The following is a 22,873-nucleotide window of genomic DNA, read 5'->3' on the forward strand; positions in this document are numbered from 1 at the left end:
ATTACCAGCAGATAAGCCTAATAAGGCCTTCAAGGATGAGGACAACAAAATAGTAAGAGTGGGATTGAGTAATGTCATTTTAGAGTAGGCTGGTTTTATTTCTAGATTCTATCTCAAATAGGAAAAGATCATGCAGTAAGCAAGTTTGATAGAACATCATTTGCAAAGATCTCTCTGTTCTTTGGCAATTATCCAAGAAACTAGGGGGAGAAACTTGAAGTATCCATGATAACTTTAAGGAATTCCATTATGGAATCTGAAAAATGGGAAAGAAAGTTTATAGGCAGACCAATTAATAAAGAACAGTAAATCATACAGGGAAAACGTATGTATTAAAAATGTTTCCTTGTATACCCTTCTCAAAACTAATTCCTAAGATTTAAACAGTCAACTAGGTTAAGTCGGCCTACACCCCACATCAAAACTGCTTCCATAAACAAAAAAAGACAGGTTATTGTCATAGAAGACTCTCTTCTGAGGGGAACAGAAGGCCCAATATGCAGACCAGACCCACTTTGTAGGGAAGTCTGCTGCCTCCCTGGGGCTGGGGTTAAAGATGTTACAAGAAAACTTCCTATGCTGGTATGGTCCTCAGATTACTATCCATTATTGATTTTTCACATAGGCAGTGATGAAGTTGCAATAAGAAGTCCAAGGGCAATCAAAAGAGACTTCAGGGCCTTGGGACAACTGGTTAAGGGATCAGGAGCACAGGTAATGTTCTCCTCTATCCTTCCAGTTGCAGGGAATGATGAGGGAAGAAACAGGAATACCCAGCTGATCAATACTTGGCTCCAAGACTGATGTCACCAGCAGAATTCAGTTTGCCAGGGTTACTTGCCTGTTCGGGTGTAAAGTCACAGATTATGGGAGGTGATAACCATCCTAGGAATCTGCCCAAATCCTTCCATATACCCTGCCACCCAGGGACCAGTCGCTTGAGGGCACATTTCAGTATTGCCTCACCCAAAACTTATCTTCTCTTATACCAGCACAAGACCAGATTCCACAATACCCATAATATACCACCACTATGAATTATTAGTATTGTACAGCTCACATAAGGGTGAACAAGGACCTCGGGAGCCTGCATAATAAAACCATTCACATCAATGCCCGATAGGGAGAAGGAGATGTACTCCCTCATCTCCTCCACAAGATAGCTCCCCCAGCACAGCAAAGCCATCAGTGCCAGGACAAAGCACATAGCCATTATTTGCATTACTATGTTCCCTAGCTTAGTAAAACAGCAATAAGCAAGCAGCCAACAAGCTCCGTGACCTGCACAGGAGCTTGCCACTTAATAACTAGCTATAGCATGCTTAATGCAAAACTGCCATTGTCGAGCCCCATGTTGGGCACCATGCTGGACGCCAGGTGCCCACCAAAGCTGCTCTATCACTCCCCCTCCTCAGCTGGACGGGGGAGAGAAAATATAATAAAAGGCTCGTGGGTCAAGATAAGGACAGTTTATTAAAGTGAAAGCAAAGGGCACGCGCACGAAAGCAAAGGAAAACAAATGCTGTTATTCTCTACTTCCCATCAGCAGGTGATACCTGGCCACTTCCTGGGAAGCAGGGCTTCAGTACGCGTAGTGGTTGCTCCAGAAGACAAAAATGCCCCCCCCTTCCATCTCCCTTTACTTAGCTTTTATAGCTGAGTTGACATCATATGGTATGAAATATGTTTGGTTAGTTTGGGTCAGCTGTCCTGGTTATGTCCCCTCCCAAGATCTTGCCCGGCTCCAGCCTGCCATTGAGGGGGGTAAAAATGTTGGAGAGACAGCCTTGATGCTGTGCCAGCACTACTCAGCAGTAGCCAAAACACTGGTGTGTCATCAACACCTTTCTAGCTACTGATGCAGAGCACAGCACTATGAGGGCTGCTATGGGGAGAATTAACTCCATCTCAGCCAGACCCAATACAACAGTCCAATTACAAGAGAAGCAGAATTGCTCAAGGACATTTCAAACTGGATTGCTGGTGAATCTGATCTGATAAGGTAATTCCTATATCACTCTATCCTCAAATTCCACTAATATTAATTCAGGTCTTTAGTATGATACTCAGGTACTGATCCTAAATACCAGAACAAGAAAACAACATGACAAAATAAGACTGCCACGATACATAGAATGATGAAAGATGTACTCATTCTTGCTAACCAGTGAATTGATTGCTGAATTTCAATGAAAATATCTAAGGGCTTCAGACAAGAAGAAAAGGGGGCACAGGAGGACCATAACAGATGTAAGGATAACTACCTCTGAAGACACATGTATTATCCTGTAAACAGTTTTTCCCTTAAGACAGAGGTTTTTCTTTGCAATATTAAGACCCCAACATGCATAATTCTTTCTTAAACACACTCTTTCTCTTTTCAGTCAAGAAGTCTCAATTTACAGTTTGTTTCAATAACTTGCCAAGTCCCAAACTGTTGAGGATTTCTTGGCTGGGCAAGGGCATGTGAGCAATCCAGCCTTTAGCTGGAAACAAACCATAAGTTTACAAAGTGCTGAAGTGGACAAGGACGCTGTGTCCTTGTACACTGGGAAAAGGAAGATAAGAAGAGCCTGACAAAGAACTCCTGGATGCCGAAGAATGAGATAAGTAACCGCTGGACACCTTGTGAAGAAGCTTGAGCAGCCAATAGAGGATAAGATAGCACCGCGTGAACCGGGGTATTGTACCAATTAGAGTATTGTATAAGGCGTGTGCATAAGCGCATAAGGTATATAACTGTGCTAAAAGTTGTAGTAAATGGACTTCACTTGATTACATTGGTCTGTGTGTGATGTCCCCTGTGGATCCTCCGTGGCACCAAACTACTTGCACACGTTAGCATTCTAAACCTGGACTGCTTCCTTGGATTATACACAATGGTATAGTTAGCTACAGTACACATACAGCTGCATTATGGTACAGTTTGATTTTTTTTTTAAATTCAGTAGATCAAGCATGCCCCCTCTATTACCTATCCAGAATGGCAAGTCTCTCTTCCTTTTGCCTAGCTAGATATTCAGTCACTACAGCTTATCTTGAACAAAAATTCAAGGAAGTAAAAACAACTGAACAGCACTTTAGCAATGAGCAAGCCACAAATAGTAAAGATTTCACCTGCCAGGTCACTCACCTGCTCTCCATGTAAAATAGATTAAAAAAACCCTTTCCAATGTAAAATTGATTTTGGCACAATTGGAAACTATGGAATACTGGTATGAAGCTGTGTCAGGGGAAGTTCAGATTGGACATCAGGAAAAGGTTCTTCACTGAGAGGGTGGTCAGTCACTGGAACAGGCTCCTCGGGGAAGTGGTCACAGCACCAAGCCTGTTAAGAATTCAAGGAGCATCTGGATGATGCTCTTAGTCATATGGTTTAGTTTTAGGTAGCCCTGTGAGGAGCAGAGAGTTGGACTCGATGATCCTTATGGGTCTCTTCCAACTTGATATATTCTATGATTCTATGACAATGCTAATTATCACAAAGCATATATAAATATTAAGTCAATCCAACTAATTATTCTGTAAGAAAAAAATCAAGTAAATGACAGAATAATCTATCTTGAAGAGGTAAAGTTTAATTGAGTGCTAGGATGCTCAAACCATTGCATGTGCAGTTATTCATAGAAAAAGTACCAAAAAAAAAAAATTTTACAGAGTGTTTTTTTGATCCTGAGTCTTCCCAGGAAACAGAGAAGTGTCTGCAATTTTTTCCCCTCCCAATTTCTCACTGTTAACCTGTGTATTTCTCTCCTTAAAAAAATAATTTGATATAAATTTTAAATGGTAACATCTATTTGCTGTGATGCAGTAAAATTAAGTTTAGAAATCAGTTTTGTACGCAGAGACATAATATTAAAACTGTATATTTTTATTATCTAACAAAGTCTGCAAAAACCTTTGTATTCAGTTTTTTACTCCCCCTAATAAACATATATTTTTTTATTCAGAGTCTTCAAGCTATGTTTGAAAGAAAGAAAAATATTTTAAAGTTGATTTTATATTTTTCAATAGAAACTATTTCCATTTCCACTGCTAACATGAAATTATAAACATGATGTTCCATACTTAAGAGAAAGTATGGAATATATACATGCTTATCTACAAGTTCCAAGACTTCTGTTTAATAAACACCAAATACAGTATTTAAGATTTCCATTATTTTCACATATACAGCAAATATTCAAGTCCATCTTATTTCCTTTATAAAAGCATCTTGATCCAATCTTAAAGATATTATGCTTAAAAAATAGAACATTTGTTTCTGTACATGCATGTGCAAGATCTCCTGGCAAAAAATAATACAAATATGGAATCCTACAGCTTCACCATTTACACCCCCTTTGGCAAACACATCTTTGTATCATATAAGTATCATCTTTGTAGTATTTCATGGATTCCAGTTGCCAAGTCTTTGCAAGGACATCCTGAAATCCTGTACTGAGGCCAGACGTGTTGAAAATAAGAGTCCTTCTCCACTTGGACAGTTAGGTTGTTTACACCAGTATATTTCAGAATCACTGTAACCTGAATATAACAGTATGGTTACCATTAGTATTGCACTTTATATGCATCTAACAATAACTTACAGTATTCTAGCTCTGAAATATTGTAGATTAAAAAATATCATCATAAAGAATTCAGTTTTCTGGAAAGTGAATGCTATCTTCAGAGGGTATGGCTTTGCAACTTCTGCATAACTGCTAAATCTCAGTGCCTTGCATAAGGAAATAAATATCTTCTTAAGGAAGAGAAAAACCTAAAAGACAGATATTAGCAAGCCAGTTATAAACTTACGATTAGCATCCAGATATCCCTACTTCCCAGTTACTGCCTGGTTTGCAACATTAAATCCATCACCTCCTCCTTTTCTCAGAGCAGATGTAGTGCCACTTTCAACAGTGAGGAAAAAACCCCACACTTTTTGTTTGTTTTGGCAGACATTTTAGCAAACAAATCTTTATACAAGTAATTGGAAGCTAGTAGGCAAGGGAAAGTACAGCATTAGAGACCAGCTCTGAGACATTAAATAATAGCTACAAAAATGATCAGAAACAGCAGCTTCAAACTTCAGCCTATGACTGAAATAGGGCTACAGAGTAGGAAATGAAGACACTAGGGTCTAAAAACCTTGCACCTTACCTGCTGTACAATTCTTTTTTCCATCACATCTGATACTACTTCCACATGTATCATACCTGTTACAACACTCATAGAGTGACACCAAAAATGAGGATCTCTGTAGAATATGACTCCCTCTATTTTTTGAATCTGTAAAGAAATTAAATTAGCAACAATTAATTTAACAACACATTTAAACTTGTGCACGTACATGGATATTGGTGGCAAATATTTCACAGGAAAATGAAGCTGTATAGCAAAGCAACTTTCCAGCTAAATTGTATACAGAAATACATAGTATTGAGAGGTCACCTTTCTACTGTAAAAGACTAGAAGCTAAAAGTCAAACTAAATTAAAAACCCAGCAGAGTGCAATGCTAAATAGGACAAGAAAAAAACTGTTTTAGTATACAGGTCACAATAATATCTGGACAGATCAACCAAAAAGTTGGTTGAGCATTTAACCATTTCTAGGGCATCTGTTACCTCACTATCCAGGATAGTGATAGATATCCCCAGGTTAAAGATGTGAAGAGAAAATTTCTTACCCTAGTATGGCCCTCAGATCATTATCCATTAGTGATTTTTCAGGTAAGTAGTAATGAAGTTGCAACAAGAAGTCCGAGGGCAATCAAAAGAGACTTCAGGGCCTTGGGATGACTAGTTAAGGGATCAGGAGCACAAGTAGTGTTCTCTATCCTTCCAGATGCAGGAAATGATGAGGGAAGATACAGGAAGAGCCAGCAGATCAATACCTGGCTCTGAGCCTGGTGTCACCAGCAGAATTTTGGGGTTTTTGGTCATAGGTCAGTCTATACAACACCAGGCCTGTAGGTCAAGATAAGGACAGTTTAATAAAATGAAAGCAAAGGGCACATGGGCGAAAACAAAGGAAAACAAATGTTGTTATTCTCTACTTCCCATCAGCAGGTGATGTCCGGCCACTTCCTGGGAAGCAGGGTTTCAGTACATGTAGCGGTTGCTCTGGAAGACTGCAAATATGAAGAGATGTATCCCCCAGAAACTGGAGACTTTGCCTTTGTAACTGATCACACTTACACAAAGTCCCAGATCTGCCAGATGGCAATGAAGATCCTGTGAGCGCTAGACTTTGATCTGGGTCGCCCTCTCCCTCTACACTCCCTAATGAGGGCTTCAAAGATTGCACAGGTAATGCTGAAAATGGATGTTACTGTAAGGAGTATCTGGAAGATGCAACACTTGACCGTGGCAGCTTGTTAAAATGGTTCAAAACTTTTAAGTATTGCTACCATTTAGTAACTGAGTGGTTCTGCTTGGTAGGAACTGTCCCATATAGAAACAGTTCTTGTTTGTCTGTTTTCAGTCACATGAGCTTAACCCAGCCAAAACCAGAGTTAAAATGCCTGCCTAGTACTGCAGGTGACTGCTAGACTGCCATTGAAAGGAGCAGTCCTACACTATGAGCAGCCTAATACAGCTCAGAACTGCTCTGTGATTAAATCACTTGAATGTCAAGCCTATAGCTCTGAAAATGTTTGCTAAGGATGTATTTCTTCCTGCTTGACTAAACAAAGGCTTGACAGGATGCTCTTGCCTTGGAGATAGCCAATACTCAACTCTGACTTACTACAGGTAGACTTGGAACAGCACACTCTAGTCAAGTACCTGATGGAGTTGTCCATTGTCAACTATAAAATGGTTCACTTCCCTCCATCCAAGACAACAGTTGCTGCTTCCTGTTTTGCTCTGAAAGTCCTCCATGGACGGGAGTGGGTAAGTCATGCTTGTCAGACTACCTCCTAGTTTCGGACTTGGTGTGCCTGCGCACGAGCTTAAAAGGCTGCTCTGGGCCAAGTGCATGCCTTCTCTTCCCTTGTGGTATCTCTATTGGGTTTGTGTGGCGGGGTTTTGGTAGCAAGGAGGGGGCTACAGGGGTGGCTCCTGTGAGAAGCTGCTAGAAGCTTCCCTGGCTCCAAGTCTGACCCACCTCTGGCCAAGGCCAAGCTAATCAGTGACAGTGGTAGCGCCTCCGTGATAACATATTTAAGAAGGGGAACCTATTGTGGGGGAGGAGATTGGAATGTGAGAGAAACGCCTATGCAGATACCAAGGTCAGTGAAGAAGGAGGGGGAGGAGGTGTGCCAGAGGAGGTTGATGCCCCTGCAGCCCGTGGTGAGATGTCAGGCTGTCCCCTTGCAGCCCATGGAGAGATGTCAGGCTGTCCCCCTGCAGCAGATGCCCACTTGCAGGCTGTGGAGGACCCCACGCCAAAGCAGTTGGATGCCCCCGAAGATGGCAGTCACTCCATGGGAAAGCCTGCACTGGAGCAGTCTGTGACTGAAGATCAGCCCATGGAAAGGACCCATGCCAGGGAAGTTTGTGAAGAACTGCAGCCCGCAGAAAGGACTCACATTGGAGAAGTTCATGAAGGACTGTCTCCGGTGGGAGGGACCCCATGGTGGAGCACGAGTGAGGAGTCCTCCCTCTGTCCCGATCCAATGTTGGGGAAGGTTTTGATATCATCCCAAGAGTGAGATTCAGACACAGACGAGGCCAAATGCTGTATACCCCAAAGAGCTTTTATTATCAAAAGTATCAAAAGTAGACAATAGTAGCGATAGGATAGAATGGAAGAAAAGGCAGAAATCAAGCAAGCAGTCAGGATAGAGTTGCAAGGATAGTCACCACCATGGATCCAGCGGCGTCCCGTTGGTCCTCAGTCTTCAATTCTTCGGTGGTGGGTGCACACCACGGCTTGTCTCCACAGGTTTTTATAGGGCATAGTTCGACGATGCATGCACATATGTACTGTTCACAGGCTGCAGGTTTTGTCTATCACAAGACCTTCCTGTGATCAACACCAGAAACCAGTATCTTATCTCAAAGACTACAGTTTCCATGAGAATGGTAGCCTCCACATTCTTGCATGCTTGTTGGCTTCAGCCCATTTCCTCTCCTGGATGCCTCAGTGGCCTAGTAATTGTCCTTATGGATGAGGAATGTCCTGCTTAGACAGGCCATCTCAGAGACAAAGGGCTTGAGATAAGCAGTTCACAATTCTTGAGATGAATGGCTTGAGATGACAGTCCAGTCTCTCACACCTAACAATCTTTGAGACAAACAGCTCAAGGTAACAATTCAGTCTCTCACACCCCCTGAGGAGGAAGGAGTGGCAGAGACAAACTGACCCCAACCCCTATCCCTTGTCCCCCTGTGCCACATGGGGGGAGGAGGTAGAGAAAACCGGGAATGGGTGGGGGGAAGGTGTTTTAAGAGTTGGTTTTTATTTCTCATTATCTTACTCTGATTGGTTGTCCTGGTTTCAGCTGGGATAGAATTAACTGTCTTCCTAGTAGCTGGTATAGTGTTATGTTTTGGGTTCAGTATGAGAAGAATGTTGATAACACAGTGATGTTTTCATTTGTTGCTAAGTAGTGTTTAGACAGTCAAGGATTGTTCAGTTTCTCATGCCCAGCCAGCAAGAAGGCTGGAGGGGCACAAGAAGTTGGGAGGGGACACAGCCAGGGCAGCTGACCCAAACTGGCCAAAGGGGTATTCCATACCATGTGACAACATGCCTAGTATATTATATGGGGGGGGCATCGGCCTGGGGGGGCGGATTGCTGCTCAGGAACTAACTGGGCATCGGTTGGCAAGCAGTGAACAACTGCATTGTGCAACACTTGTTTTGTATAATGCAATCCTTTTATTATTATTGTCATTTTTATTATTGTTATTATTATCATTATTAGTTTCTTTCTGTTCTATTAAACTGTTCTTATCTCAACCCACAAGTTTTACTTTTTTTTTCAGATTCTTTCCCCCATTCCACTGGGTGGGGGGAGTGAGTGAGCATCTGCGTGGTACTTAGTTACTGGCTGGGGTTAAACCACGACAGTCCATTTTGGCACCCAATGTGGGGCACGAAGGGCTGAGGTAATGACAGATTTGACCAGAGCATGTTGAAACTAATTTGTTACAAGCATTCATTACATTAGTTTTATAGTTGCTGGTCACAATGTCGATTTATGGGCTCTTAGAGTTGTGGTGCTCATTTTTATAGTTCTGTTTTGTATCACCTCACTTGCTGTATGTAGTCCCTGTGCTGATGCTTATCATCCATGGGAGGTAGATTAAGGTTTTTGCTTTGATGTATTGTGTGATACTGGCTTATGGTATGATAAAATTATTGGTCGTAGGACTAATCCGGTATTTGCACTCAGCATTGTTGTCACCTCTACACTTTGGAAGCCATCTGTGGGAAACTATTAATAATTACACCCTTTACCTTTCCTTCACAGAGAGCCAATCTATGGGCGAGACACCTTTCCTCCCCTTTCCCTTCTCCTCCAGTCTAGTTACAATGGTGTTTGAGAATTTTGAAAAGTTTGAATACCCTTGGGATGTTGTGAGGGACCGAGAGACTGTGAGAGACTGGCAACCGTTTTGTCTCAAACAACCAAACAGGTAGCCACAAGCAGCCAAAACAGGACGTGCCCTCTGGAGGTGGGGTAATGAACTGTTTCTGGGAAGCTTTCCAGCAGTTGTGCCTCGAAGAGGCTTTCTGGTGATTGTCTTTCTGGGAAGCTTTCTAGCAGTTGTGCTTTGGACATTTTGTCACAGGTTTGGAGTTTTTCCACAGGCCCTTACCATGGCAGTTGTGTAAACAAGTTAAATGGGATAAGGGGGCATCAGCAACCCCCCACCCCTCACCCCCCCCACTGCCTCCTCAAGAACTTTTCAGAAACCCCATAACACATGCTGGAGGGTATAAAAGGTGGGGGGAGACCAACCCCCAGGCAGGTGCCTGCTGCCTGAGGAATCCAGACAGTTACTACTGAGATTCTTTCCTCGCTGGATCCAAGGGTGGTGGTATTTACCTCTCCTTTTTTCTCTTTCTTCTCTCTCTCTTATCTCCTTTCTTCCTCCTACCTTGTTGTTAGGAACATTTTGCTGTAGCTGTTAGGTGTCAAGTTTTTTATTCAAAATAGCTGCTATGCCAAATTTAGCCACACTTGTGTTTATAAGTCAATGTTAAATAAAACATATTTCAAGCATTTAAGAGCCATTGTCGTGACTCCTACACTGGGATTTGGTGAGCGAAATGTGGTGTTGAAATTTTCTCTCTCCCTACTGAGTCATTGTCGTGACTCCTTTGAGAAGCAACGGACTATTTAAAAGATCACCACCCCTGAGCCCACCGAGTGGGACGGGACAGATGTTGAAACCAGCATGGTCCTCTTACTAGGAACTAGCATGTTCCTGAATGTGGATCAGGTCTTCTTTAGGGTTAAACAACTATGTAAGATCACCCAGAGATCTCCCCAGAGGCTGAATAATTATGAGTGGCAGGGTGCGTGGGATAGTATGGGCAAGTACCTAGGGCAGTGGGCACCTCCAGTGTTTTGGAACTTGACCCTTGAACAAGTGCAGAATCCTGAAGAACTAGTAGAACATTTGGAAAAAGTATGCTGTCACTCCAACAATTCCAGAGAGACACAACTCACTGCAATGTGCTGGGGCCTGGCCCATGCCTATCAAGCCCTATTCAAAACTATTCAGTATCCTCAAGGGAAAGGTCTCTGGATCTAACAACAAGGCAACAGGCACTACGGCCACTCCAACCCCAGCGACAGGCACTGCAGATGAACTAGAGAACCAACCCGCACCAGTATCAGTTGCCCCCATACAGAAGAAGAAATATACAAAAAAATCAGTTCGCTTAGTGAAGGATGAAGATGAACAAGGGTCATCATGAGAACAGGAGGAAGAGGCAGAACCCTGAGTGAGCTGCGGGATACGCAAAAAGATTTCAGCCATCGTCCAGGGGAGCACATTATCACCTGGCTGCTCTGATGCTGGGACAATGGGAATAGTAGCCTGGAATTAGAGGGTAGGGAAGCCAAGCAGTTGGGATCACTTGCCAGGGAAGGTGGCATTGACAAGGCAATTGGAAGAGGGACACAAGCCCTCAGCCTCTGGAGGCAACTCCTGTCAAGCGTGAAGGAAAGGTACCCCTTTAAGGAAGATGTTATATGTCAATCAAGCAAGTGGACCACCATGGAAAAAGGTATCCAATATCTGAGGGAATTAGCTGTGCTAGAGACGATTCATTATGACCCGGACAACCCACAATTACCCAAAGATCCAGACGAAGTCCAATGCACACGACCCATGTGGCGGAAGTTTGTACGGAGCGCACCATCATCGTATGCCAACCCACTGGCAATACTGACCTGGAAGGATGAAGAGGCACTGACGGTGGATTAAATGGCTTGCCAATTCCAGCAATATGAAGAAAATCTCTCTTCCTCCCCACAACCCTGCATCTTGGCTGTGGAGAAGCTATCCCAGGATTTCCAGCAATTCAAAAAGGATATGTCCTACTCCCCACCTGTACATAACAATGTCTCAGCTATTAGGAGTGAGCATTCCTCTGCCCGAGAGAGAATACATAAGGTACACACCACGAGGTGCACTGTGGTTTTACCTATGTGACCACGGAGAGGACATGAGGAACTGGAACGGAAAACCTATCCCAGTCCTAGATGCTGATCTTACTTCTGACCCTCTTGAAGGGACTTCTGAGCCAATTTTACGAGAAGTGACTACTGGATACTCTGACCAGAATTAGAGGGGCCCTGCCTCCACCCAGGTGGAGGAAAGGGATAACCGGGTCTATTGGACTGTGTGGATTCGATGGCCTGGCACATCAGACCCACAGGAATATAAGGCTCTAGTAGACACCGGTGCACAGTGCACTCTAATGCCATCAAGTTATAAAGGGGCAGAACCCATTTGTATTTCTGGTGTGACAGGGGGATCCCAACAGCTAACTGTATTGGAAGCTGAAATAAGCCTAACCGGGAATGAATGGCAGAAAAACCCCATTGTGACCGGCCCAGAGGCTCCGTGTATCCTTGTCATAAACTATCTAAGGAGGGGGTATTTTAAGGACCCAAAGGGGTATTGATGGGCTTTCATTATAGCTGCCTTGGAGATGGAGGGCACTGAACAGCTGTCTACCCTGCCTGGTCTCTCTCAAGACCCTTCGATTGTGGGGTTGCTGAGGGTTGAAGAACAACGAGTGCCAAATGCTACCACGACGGTGCACCAGTGGCAATATCGCACCAACCGAGACTCTCTGATTCCCATCCACAAGTTGATTTGTCAACTGGAGACCCAAGGGGTGATTAGCAAAACTCGCTCACCCTTTAATAGTCCCATATGGCCAGTGTGGCAATCTAATGGGGAGTGGAGACTAAAAGTTGACTATCATGGCCTAAATGAAGTCACGCTGCCACTGAACGCTGCTGTGCCAGATATGCTAGAACTTCCATACGAACTAGAGTCAAAGGCAGCCAAGTGGTATGCCACTATTGACATTGCTAATGCGTTTTTCTCAATCCCTCTGGCAGCAGAGTGTTGGCTATAGTTTTCTTTTACTTGGAGGGGCGTCCAGTACACCTGGAATCAATTGCCCCAGGGGTGGAAACACAGCCCCACCATTTGCCACAGACTGATCCAGGCTACACTAGAGAAGGGTGAAGCTCCAGAACACGTGCAATACATTGATGACATCATCGTATGGAGCAACACAGCAGAAGTTGTTTTTGAAAAAGGGAAGAAAATAATCCAAATCCTTTTGAAGGCTGGTTTTGCCATAAAAGAAAGTAAGGTCAAGGGACCTGCACAGGACATCCAGTTTTGGGGAATAAAATGGCAAGATGGATGTCGTCAGATCCCTATGGACGTGATCAACAAAATAGCAGCTATGTCTCCACCGACTAATAAAAAGGACACACAGGCCTTCTTAGGTGTCGTGGGGTTTTGGAGAATGCATATTCCAAATTTCAGTCTGATTGTAAAGTCCTCTCTATCAAATGAAGAGGAAGAAGAATGATTTTAAATGGGGCCCTGAACAACAACAAGCCTTCGAACAAATGAAACGGGAGATTGTTCATGCAGTAGCTCTTGGACCAGTCCGGACAGGAAAAGATGTTAAAAATGTGCTCTACACTGCAGCTGGGGAGAATGGCCCTACCTGGAGCCTCTGGCAGAAAGCACCTGAGGACACCCGAGGCCAACCCCTGGGGTTTTGGAGTTGGGGATACAGAGGATCCGAGGATCGCTATACTCCAACTGAAAAAGAGATATTGGCAGCATATGAAGGAGTTTGAGCCGCCTCAGAAGTGGTTGGTACTGAGACACAGCTCCTCTAAGCACCCCGACTGCCAGTGCTGGGCTGGATGTTCAAAGGGAGGGTCTCCTCTACACGTCATGCAACTGATGCCACGTGGAGTAAGTGGATTGCACTGATCACACAACGGGCTCACTTAGGAAACCTCAGTCACCCAGGAATTTTAGAAGTGATCACGGACTGGCCAGAAGGCAAATGTTTTGGAATGTCACCAGAGGAGGAGGTGGCACGTGCTGAAGAAGCCCCTCTGTATAATAAACTGCAAGAAAATGAGAGGCAATATGCCCTGTTCACTGATGGGTCCTGTCACATTGTGGGAAAACATTGGAGGTTGAAGGCTGCTGTATGGAGTCCTACATGACTAGTCGCAGAAACTGCTGAAGGAGAAGGTGAATCGAGTCAGTTTGCAGAGGTGAAAGCCATCCAGCTAGCGTTAGACATTGCTGAAAGAGAAAAGTGGCCAGTGCTCTATCTCTGTACTGACTCATGGATGGTGGCAAATGCCCTATGGGGGTGGTTACAGCAATGGAAGCAGAGCAACTGCCAGCGCAGAGGTAAACCCATCTGGGCTGCCGCACTGTGGCAAGATATTGCGTCCCGGCTAGAGAATCTGGTTGTAAAAGTACGTCATGTAGATGCTCATGTACCCAAGAGTCAGGCCACTGAGGAACATCAAAACAACCAGCAGGTGGATCAGGCCACGAAGATTGAAGTGGCTCAGGTGGATCTGGACATGCAACATAATTATTTATGAATATTTATGAATTATTTATGGCTCAGTGGGCCCTCGATACCTCAGGCCATCAGGGAAGAGATGCAACCTATAGATGGGCTCGTGATCGAGGGGTGGACTTGACCATGGACACTATCGCACAAGTTATCCATGAATGTGAAACATGTGCTGCAATTAAGCAAGCCAAGCGGCTAAAACCCCTGTTGTATGGAGGGCGATGGCTGAAATATAAACATGGGGAAGTCTGGCAGATTGACTATATCACACTCCCACAAACTCGCCAAGGCAAGTGCCATGTGCTTACAATTGTGGAAACAACCACTGGATGGCTGGAAACTTCTCCCATGCCCCATGCTACCGCCCAGAACACTATCCTGGGCCTTGAGAAGCAGGTCTTGTGGCAACACGGCACCCCAGAAAGAATTGAGTCAGACAACGGGACTCATTTCCGAAACAACCTCATAGACACCCGGGCCAAAGAGCATGGCATTGAGTGGGTATATCACATCATTTTTATTATTGTTATTATTATCATTATTAGGTTTTCCCTTTCCATTGTATTAGACTGTTCTTGTCTCCGTCCACAAGTTCTACTTTTTTAACCGATTTTCTCTCCCATCCCACTGGGTCAGGGGGGGAGTGAGTGAGGAGCTACATGGTGCTTAGTTACCAGCTGGGGTTAAACCACAAAATTGGTAACAAATTAAATTGATTTTGTTTTTTCCCCAAGTTGAGTCTGGTTTTTGCTCATGACGATAATTGGTGAGTGATCCCTCCCTGTCCTTGTGTCAACCCATGAGCCTTTCATTATATTTTCTCCTCCCCATCCCACTTCATTGGAGGAATGATCGAGCAGCCTCATGGTGCTTTGTTTCCGTCTGGACTTAAACCACAGCAGTATCTCAGTGTGTTCTTGTCTCCCCTTGGCCCATTACAAGGGGACAGAAGTAGGGCAGTAACTGTTAGAAAGGAGACTGCAACTGCCTGAGCCCAATAGAAGACAAAGAATCCAATGAACTTGGATCATTCTAGTAGGCTTGTCTAATAACTTCCCTTCCTTTCAGACACCAACTCTGCAATGCTACGTCTTGCACTGAGGGTGACCTTCTAGTTATGCAGCTCATGGCAAAGAACATAACTCTTGTGAATCAGGGCCTTACCAAGTACACAGTAAGAAGTTCATGGTGCAGGTGGGGAGTATATGTGGTCACTTGTTAATGCGTGGCTTTCTGAAGTTAGCTTAGCTGTGACTTGCATCACTGGTATCAGATTTGTATCAGACTGTCGGGGAATGTAACGAATCTACGGAATTCCTGACAGTTCGAGAACAGCGCGACCTCGAGCAGCTTGTAGTATATCCTTGAAGAGTCTGGAAAGATCCGAGAAGACCGGTACAAAAACAAGATAGTGATAAGAAGAACCATCCTAACGAACTCACCAATCATGAATTGTTAGTTACTAACCAAACCAATCATATACTAACACATACTCTAAAGAAGGGTATAAAAAGGTGTGTTAGAACAATAAAGTAGCCATTTTGTGTGATCTATTACTTGTCGTGTCCGTCTCTACCGCGACAAATGGTGACCCCGATGCGCCTGAGCGAACAGATCATCTAACGGCGATAAATCCAGCACTAGAGAGAAGTATACCAGTGGCGATTAACACTGAGCCCGAAAGCCAGGGCCGTGCCGAAAGCCAAGGCCGTACCGAAAACCAGGGCCGTACCGAAAACCAGGGCCGTGCCGAAAGCCAGGGCCGTACCGACAACCAGGGCCGTACCGAAAGCCAAGGCCGTAACGAAAACCAGGGCCATAACGTACGTGAGGGCCGACAGGATGGTCGGACTCAAACTGAATGTGAGGGCCACACGGCAAATGAGAGCAAAAATGAAACTGAGGCAGAAACATCTCTAATTGACGCTATGCGATCCCTGCAGCTTGCAGATAAAACCATACCAAAAGAACCCCTGCCATGGACTCTCCCTCCATCCACAGTAACTGTGGTCCCGAGATCCCCTGCTCAATTTTGGGAGGGAGTTAGACGATATGCTGCCGACTCCGGCAACTGGGATCTAGTAGAACGCCTCAGCCAGTGCTCTCTAACACCTGCATTTCTAAAGCCTCTAGATAACGTAGCGGGGCCTCTTGTTACATTTCCTGTTTTCAAAGCTGCTGCGGGCACGAACCGGCAAGATGAGCACACTCCAATCGGCTGGAGAGTAGTGCAGGACTTGCAGAATAAAGTACACACATACGGAATTAATTCTCCTGAGGTGATGCAACTTCTTCGTATAATTAGCACAGATCTGCTGTGTCCATATGACATAATGCATCTGGCACAAGTGCTGTTTCAGCCCGTACAGTTGCAAGTATTTCAATCCACCTGGAGGCAGATGGCATGCGCGGCGGCACTGCATAATTCACGACTGCCACGGGACGACCCGAGAGTAGGCCTGGGAGAGGAAGCCTTGCTTGGTGAAGGGCAGTATAGTAACCCTCAGCTACAGGCTACGTGGCCTCCACTTGCTCTCGAACAGGCACAACATATAGGCCTTCTGGCAATAAAGAGAACCATGGATTTGGCAGCCCCGAAGCAAAAATATGCCACTATCCATCAAGGCCCCACAGAACCCTTTTTACAATTTGTAGAAAAAATATCTGCCGCCCTGGAAAAACAGGTAGACGATGAGGTCTTAAGACAAATGTTATGCAAACAGCTGGCAAAAGATAATGCTAATGAGGACTGTCAAAGGATCATACAGGCTCTGCCAGGAGATCCTTCTGTCCCTGACATGGTAGCTGCATGTTCTAAAGTTGGGACGCTGGTACACACAGTGACCACCATAGCCAATGCTATCAAAGATTCTGGAAAGTGCTCTGGGTGTGGCAGTGAAGGGCGTGTCACTGTACAGACTTCTCCACACAAAACATCCCCACGTAAACACCCGGTACACCACTCACCGGAGGTTATTTGCAAGAAATGCGGAAAATCAGGGCATTTTGCCAAACAGTGTCGTTCTAAATTTCATGCTAATGGGCAGCCGCTACAGGGAAACCGCAAAATGAGCACGGGAGGGCGCGCGATGACATCAAATCCCCCTCCAACAACGAGCCAACTCCCCTCTGTGAACAACTGTCAGCCGCAACAGCTGGCTCAGCAGGGCTGGATGTATCCACCACCGACACAGTAACTCTAGTCACGAAAGACATTGTTAAGGTCCCTCTTAATGCAAGGGGTTCTATCGGACGAGGGCTGAGTGCATTATTATTGGGAAGATCAAGTAGCACGTTAAATGGAATAATTGTACATGTGGGAGTTATTGATGCTGACTTTACAGGTCAAATTTGCGCAATGATTTCAACCCCCTATCCACCAGTAACAATCCCTAAAGGTACTCGTATTGCTCAACTTGTTCCCTTTTTGAGCTCTGTTTCGAAAGCAGAACAGCGACTGCGATGCGATGGAAGCTTCGGCTCTACAGGACCCCCTCAGGTCTGCTGGTCCCAGACTGTCTCATCATCCCGACCACAAATGACGTGCACCGTGTCGAATCATGGAAAAATGCCAAATACAGTAAGGCTTGCAGGGCTCATGGACACCGGAGCCGATGCTACTATTATAGCCGATTATTTGTGGCTGTCCACCTGGCCCACAGAGGAGGCTGGTGTGGGAGTACTGGGGCTGGGAGGGTCCACGCCTGCAAAGGTAGCAGCCACTCCAGTTCTGATTACCAATCCCGAGGGCCAACAGGCAGTTCTTAAACCATATGTGGCAGCAGCTCCCCTCACTTTATGGGGGAGGGATTGCTTGTCGCAATGGGGGGTGAAAATTACCACGGATTTTTAACGGGGGCCACTGTGCTGCAGGGTGTTAAACAACCCACGCTTGTTCTAACCTGGTTAACGAATGACCCTGTGTGGGTGAATCAGTGGCCCCTACCAATTGAAAGATTAAAGGCCCTGCAAGAATTGGTAGCGGAACAACTGGCTGCCGGACATATTGAACCATCTCATAGTCCGTGGAATACTCCAGTGTTTGTGATAAAAAAGAAATCAGGTAAATGGCAATTGTTGCATGACCTGCGACAGGTCAATGCTGTCATGGCCACGATGGGGGCTCTGCAACCAGGCATGCCTTCACCTGCCATGATCCCTCACGATTGGGAAATTATTGTCATGGACCTTAAGGATTGCTTTTTTACAATTCCATTAGCTGCCCAAGACAAAGAAAAATTTGCATTCTCTGTGCCCTCTATCAATCATGCAGAACCAGCAAAAAGATATCAATGGAGAGTTCTGCCACAGGGCATGAAAAATTCACCAACCATTTGTCAATGGTTTGTTGCACAAGCTTTGTCACCTGTACAGGAAAAATTCCCTACTAGTTATTGCTATCATTATATGGATGACATTCTGTTAGCATCAGACAACAAGGAGCAGTTGAATGACATGAAATATTTGACCATGAATTCCCTCCGGCAATATGGGTTAGTTATTGCCCCTGAAAAAGTGCAAGTAATAGCACCCTGGAAATACTTGGGAATGACAATTACAAACAAACAGGTTGTGCCCCAACCTGTGAAGCTTAACCTTGCGGTTAAGACACTCAATGATGTACAGAAATTAATGGGATCCTTGAATTGGATCAGGCCCTATCTTGGACTGACTAATTCGCAGTTACATCCTCTATTGGACTTATTAAAACATTCCAAAGATCCGACAGAACCCAGAATATTAAAAAAGGAAGCATTAAATGTAATTCACATGGTGGAACAATGTATACACAAGAAATTTGTTTCTCGAATTGATCTGTCTCAATTGGTGCAGTTCTTTGTACTAATTGACAAAACTGTGCCATTTGGTGCCTTGGTGCAGTGGAATTCTGAGTGGGATGATCCGTTACACATTTTAGAATGGATGTTTTTGTCATTCCGACCACGAAAAACTGTTCCTGGCTTGTTTGAACTTATTGCTGATGTAATCATAAAAGCCAGAAAACGATGTGTAGAACTAACAGGACGTGATCCAGCTACGATTGTTTTACCTGTTCAAAATTGGTACTTTGAATGGTGTCTGGCGAACAATTACGAGCTGCAAGCAGCTATGGCGGGCTTTCAAGGACAGATCTCGTATTATCTACCGTCGCACCCGCTCCTGAAATTTGCTCGAGATATACCATTTGGTCAGAAAAATTTAAGCCAGCCGGAACCTGTGAAAGGTCCTACCGTCTTCACGGACGGCTCTGGAAAAATGGGTAAAGCAGCAGTAGTATGGTACGAGAACAACAATTGGAACAGCAAAGTGGTACATCAAAATGGTTCCCCACAAGTAGTAGAGCTACGTGCAATGGCTGTTGCCTTTTCTATTTTTTCTGCTCCTGTAAATATTGTAACTGACTCAGCATATGTAGCTAATCTAGTTTCTCGACTAGACAAAGTGGCTTTGACCATGTCAGACAATCAATTATTATTTGATGTGCTTTTAGACCTTTGGAAACGTATTCAATTACGAACGGAACCTTATTTTATCATGCATATCCGTAGTCATACCAATTTACCAGGTTTTTACACGGAAGGTAATGCCAGAGCGGATGCTCTTGCTTCTGCTATGGCTTTGGCTACTGTTCCTAACATCAAGCAACAAGCTATATTATGACATCAATTTTTTCATCAAGGTTTTCGAGCTTTACGAAGGCAATTTGGTCTGTCCCATGCTGAAGCTCGTTCTATTGTACCTGCTTGTCCTGATTGTCAGGGAATTCACACTCCAGCGTATTTTGGTACTAATCCCAGAGGTATACAAGCTTTACAGATTTGGCAATCTGATGTTACTCATATTAATGAATTTGGCAGACAAAAATATGTTCATGTTTCTATTGATACTTATTCTCATGCTTTGGTAGCAACAGCACATAATGGAGAAACAGGAAAAGATGTAATTCGGCATTTCCAGAAGGCTTTCGCTATGCTCGGGGTACCTCACCAAATTAAAACGGACAATGGCCCGGCATATGCTTCACGAAAAGTTCAAACATTTTTTAATCTCTGGGGTGTTACTCATGTCACAGGCATTCCCCACTCCCCCACAGGACAAGCAATTGTTGAGCGTGCACATGGCACACTGAAGCAGCAGCTTCAAAAACAAAAAGGGGGAATGGTTGGGGAACCACCACAGGCATGTTTAGATAAAGCAGTTTATGTTCTTAATTTTCTCCATTGTAGCGATAATTCTCCCCTACCTCCTCTTTTTCAACATTTCTCTTCTCTCTGTTCAACACAGAATTTACAAAAGGGTATCAAAGTACATGTTAAAGATTTAGTTACTGGTCAGTGGAGTGGACCATGTGAGCTATTAACCTGGGGAAGGGGTTATGCTTGTGTTTCCACAGATGCTGGTCCTCGCTGGGTTCCTGCTCGGTGTGTTCGGCCTGTATTGGAACCTGCCTCAGGGTGAAGGATGGGTGATCTCACAACCTAAACAAAATGTCTGGGTCACTTTAGCAAACATGACACATCAGGACACCTTGTGTCTCGCCACAGCAACCCCTGAAAATCCATTCTCTACATGCTTGGTGGGACTACCCGTGGACACCTGGCCGAACCCACTGCGGATCCCGAATGTCTGTGATTCTCCAAAAAGTTGTACAAAAAACTGGGATCGTGTTTATGCACATCTTTTGCCAGTCACCCAGGAACCCCAAGAGTTAGAATTATTAGGATCTGTAATGATGGATGCTTGTGTGTTTTGTAATTACTCTTATAGCAATATTGCTCATCAGGGTCGAAATGTTAATGCAACTAGTATTCTCTATCGCAATGCAACTGCGTGGTGTAATTATACTGCACCTAATGCTTCGCAATCTTCTGTTGTTCCTCTTGCGCTACCTCCTGGCGTGTTTCTAGTCTGTGGAGATCGTGCCTGGGGAGGCATTCCATCTAAACTGAATGGAGGCCCGTGTAGCCTCGGACGCCTCACGTTATTAACACCAAATATGTTAACGATTCTGAACATGACTCGAAAGCATAGACGAGTCCAAAGGTTTGCTCATCAGTTTAGCAGTTCCTGTCAAGATGATATCGAATTTTGGAATCGAGGCCAGATTTTAACAGCCTCCATATTGGCACCAGGAGTTGGCGTTGCAAATGCCTTAAGAACTTTAAATAAGTTAGGATGTTGGCTTAGTAAGCAATCTAAGGCCACCTCTTTAGCTTTAAGTAACCTTCTAACTGATGTTGGTAGTGTTAGACATGCTGCGTTGCAAAATAGAGCTGCAATTGATTTTTTGCTTTTAGCACAAGGACATGGTTGTGATGAGTTTGAAGGGATGTGTTGTATGAATCTGTCCAACCATTCAGAATCCATTTTCAGTAGTATTCAACAAGGGAGTCAGGAAGCTGACAGAAAGCGATGAATTAGATTGGCTAACAAAGATGTTCAAGGGTTGGGGATTGTCTGGATGGTTGGTATCTCTGCTCAAAACTGTGGGGGTAGTTATCTTGGTTGTGATAACTGTGCTCCTAATGTTGCCCTGTCTTTTCAGTCTTCTGCAAAGGGCCCTGCAGGGGGCGGCCAGGACAATATTTTTAGCACAAATACAAAAAGGGGGAATTGTCGGGGAATGTAACGAATCTACGGAATTCCTGACAGTTCGAGAACAGCGCGACCTCGAGCAGCTTGTAGTATATCCTTGAGAAGTCTGGAAAGATCCGAGAAGACCAGTACAAAAACAAGATAGTGATAAGAAGAACCGTCCTGACAAACTCACCAATCATGAATTGTTAGTTACTAACCAAACCAATCATATACTAACACATACTCTAAAGAAGGGTATAAAAAGGTGTGTTAGAACAATAAAGTAGCCATTTTGTGTGATCTATTACTTGTCGTGTCCGTCTCTACCGCGACATCAGACCTGCTCACTTCAGCTGAAGATCTCTATCTTGCCAGTGGCATGAGCCAGCCATAATCCAGTCTTGGGTGCTAGAACTAGCTTGGCCTGCCCACTAAGCCTCAGATGAGCTGGTGTCATGTAAGTTCATGAACAGGGTGAAATTAATTGAGCTTATCTCTTCACAGAGGATCAAGAACAAATATGCCAGCAGCAAAAATGCCAAGATAAGCACCCTCACACAGCTGAACTCTGCTGTCATACAGAATGTAGCAAAATCTCTGGCCAAAGTGTTCTAACTTCTATGTGAACTTGAGCAGAATGTTGACATCATGTACAGTGGCACATAGTGCATCTTATTTGTGTGTTTCAGGCTTTTAATAAAGCACTTTTTTGCCTTTTACTTCAGTGCTGTCTTATTTGTGTTCCTTGTGATAGTACAGTTGACTTTTCCCCTATGGCTGAGGCATCTCCATATAGAGACTGTGAATAGTGTTGAGAGGTGTTATGTGAGCTTTGGAGTTAGCTCTTCAGAGTTGCTGAGCCTCCAGGTAGGTGTACAGGCAGGAGTGTTGTCATAGGCTCCACTACACGTGGTGGCAAATCTAGCTGCTGCTGGATTAGTCAAATTCTAAATTCCACAGTTAGAGTGCATCTCTATTAACTTAATATTTCTTTATTGTAGTATATTTTTGTTAATAGCTTATCTAATAAATATCAGCTCTACCTCTAGTAAAATACTGGTCAGAGCTGTATTTGCCTTCACTTAGAAGTGATAATTGTTCTTTGCCTACCCCTCTCCCCATTTTTTTGCCCTTGTTACAAATATTTAACTTTACTCCAGCTTCCCTTCTGTTCTTTATCTGAAAAATACCTGAGAAGGGGCTGCCTTGTTCCTTTCTTGTGCCTACTACAAGTCAAGGGTTTTTTACTGGGAGGGCTTGGTG

The 22,873-nt window shown here is 44.3% G+C and overlaps 1 protein-coding gene across 1 annotated transcript; it reads left to right on the forward strand.

Annotated features, from left to right (window-relative positions):
* The first annotated feature begins 5,675 nt into the window (after positions 1-5,675).
* On the forward strand, positions 5,676-22,225 carry LOC126035540 (G2/mitotic-specific cyclin-B1-like). The gene is given in 6 exon segments (XM_049794180.1): positions 5,676-5,712; positions 6,113-6,291; positions 6,736-6,876; positions 15,101-15,120; positions 15,122-15,206; positions 22,115-22,225. Coding segments are annotated over 6 exon segments (573 nt in total).
* The last annotated feature ends 648 nt before the right edge of the window (positions 22,226-22,873 follow it).

This window comes from Accipiter gentilis, chromosome W (assembly GCF_929443795.1).
Source record: "Accipiter gentilis chromosome W, bAccGen1.1, whole genome shotgun sequence".
Taxonomy (NCBI): domain Eukaryota; kingdom Metazoa; phylum Chordata; class Aves; order Accipitriformes; family Accipitridae; genus Astur; species Astur gentilis.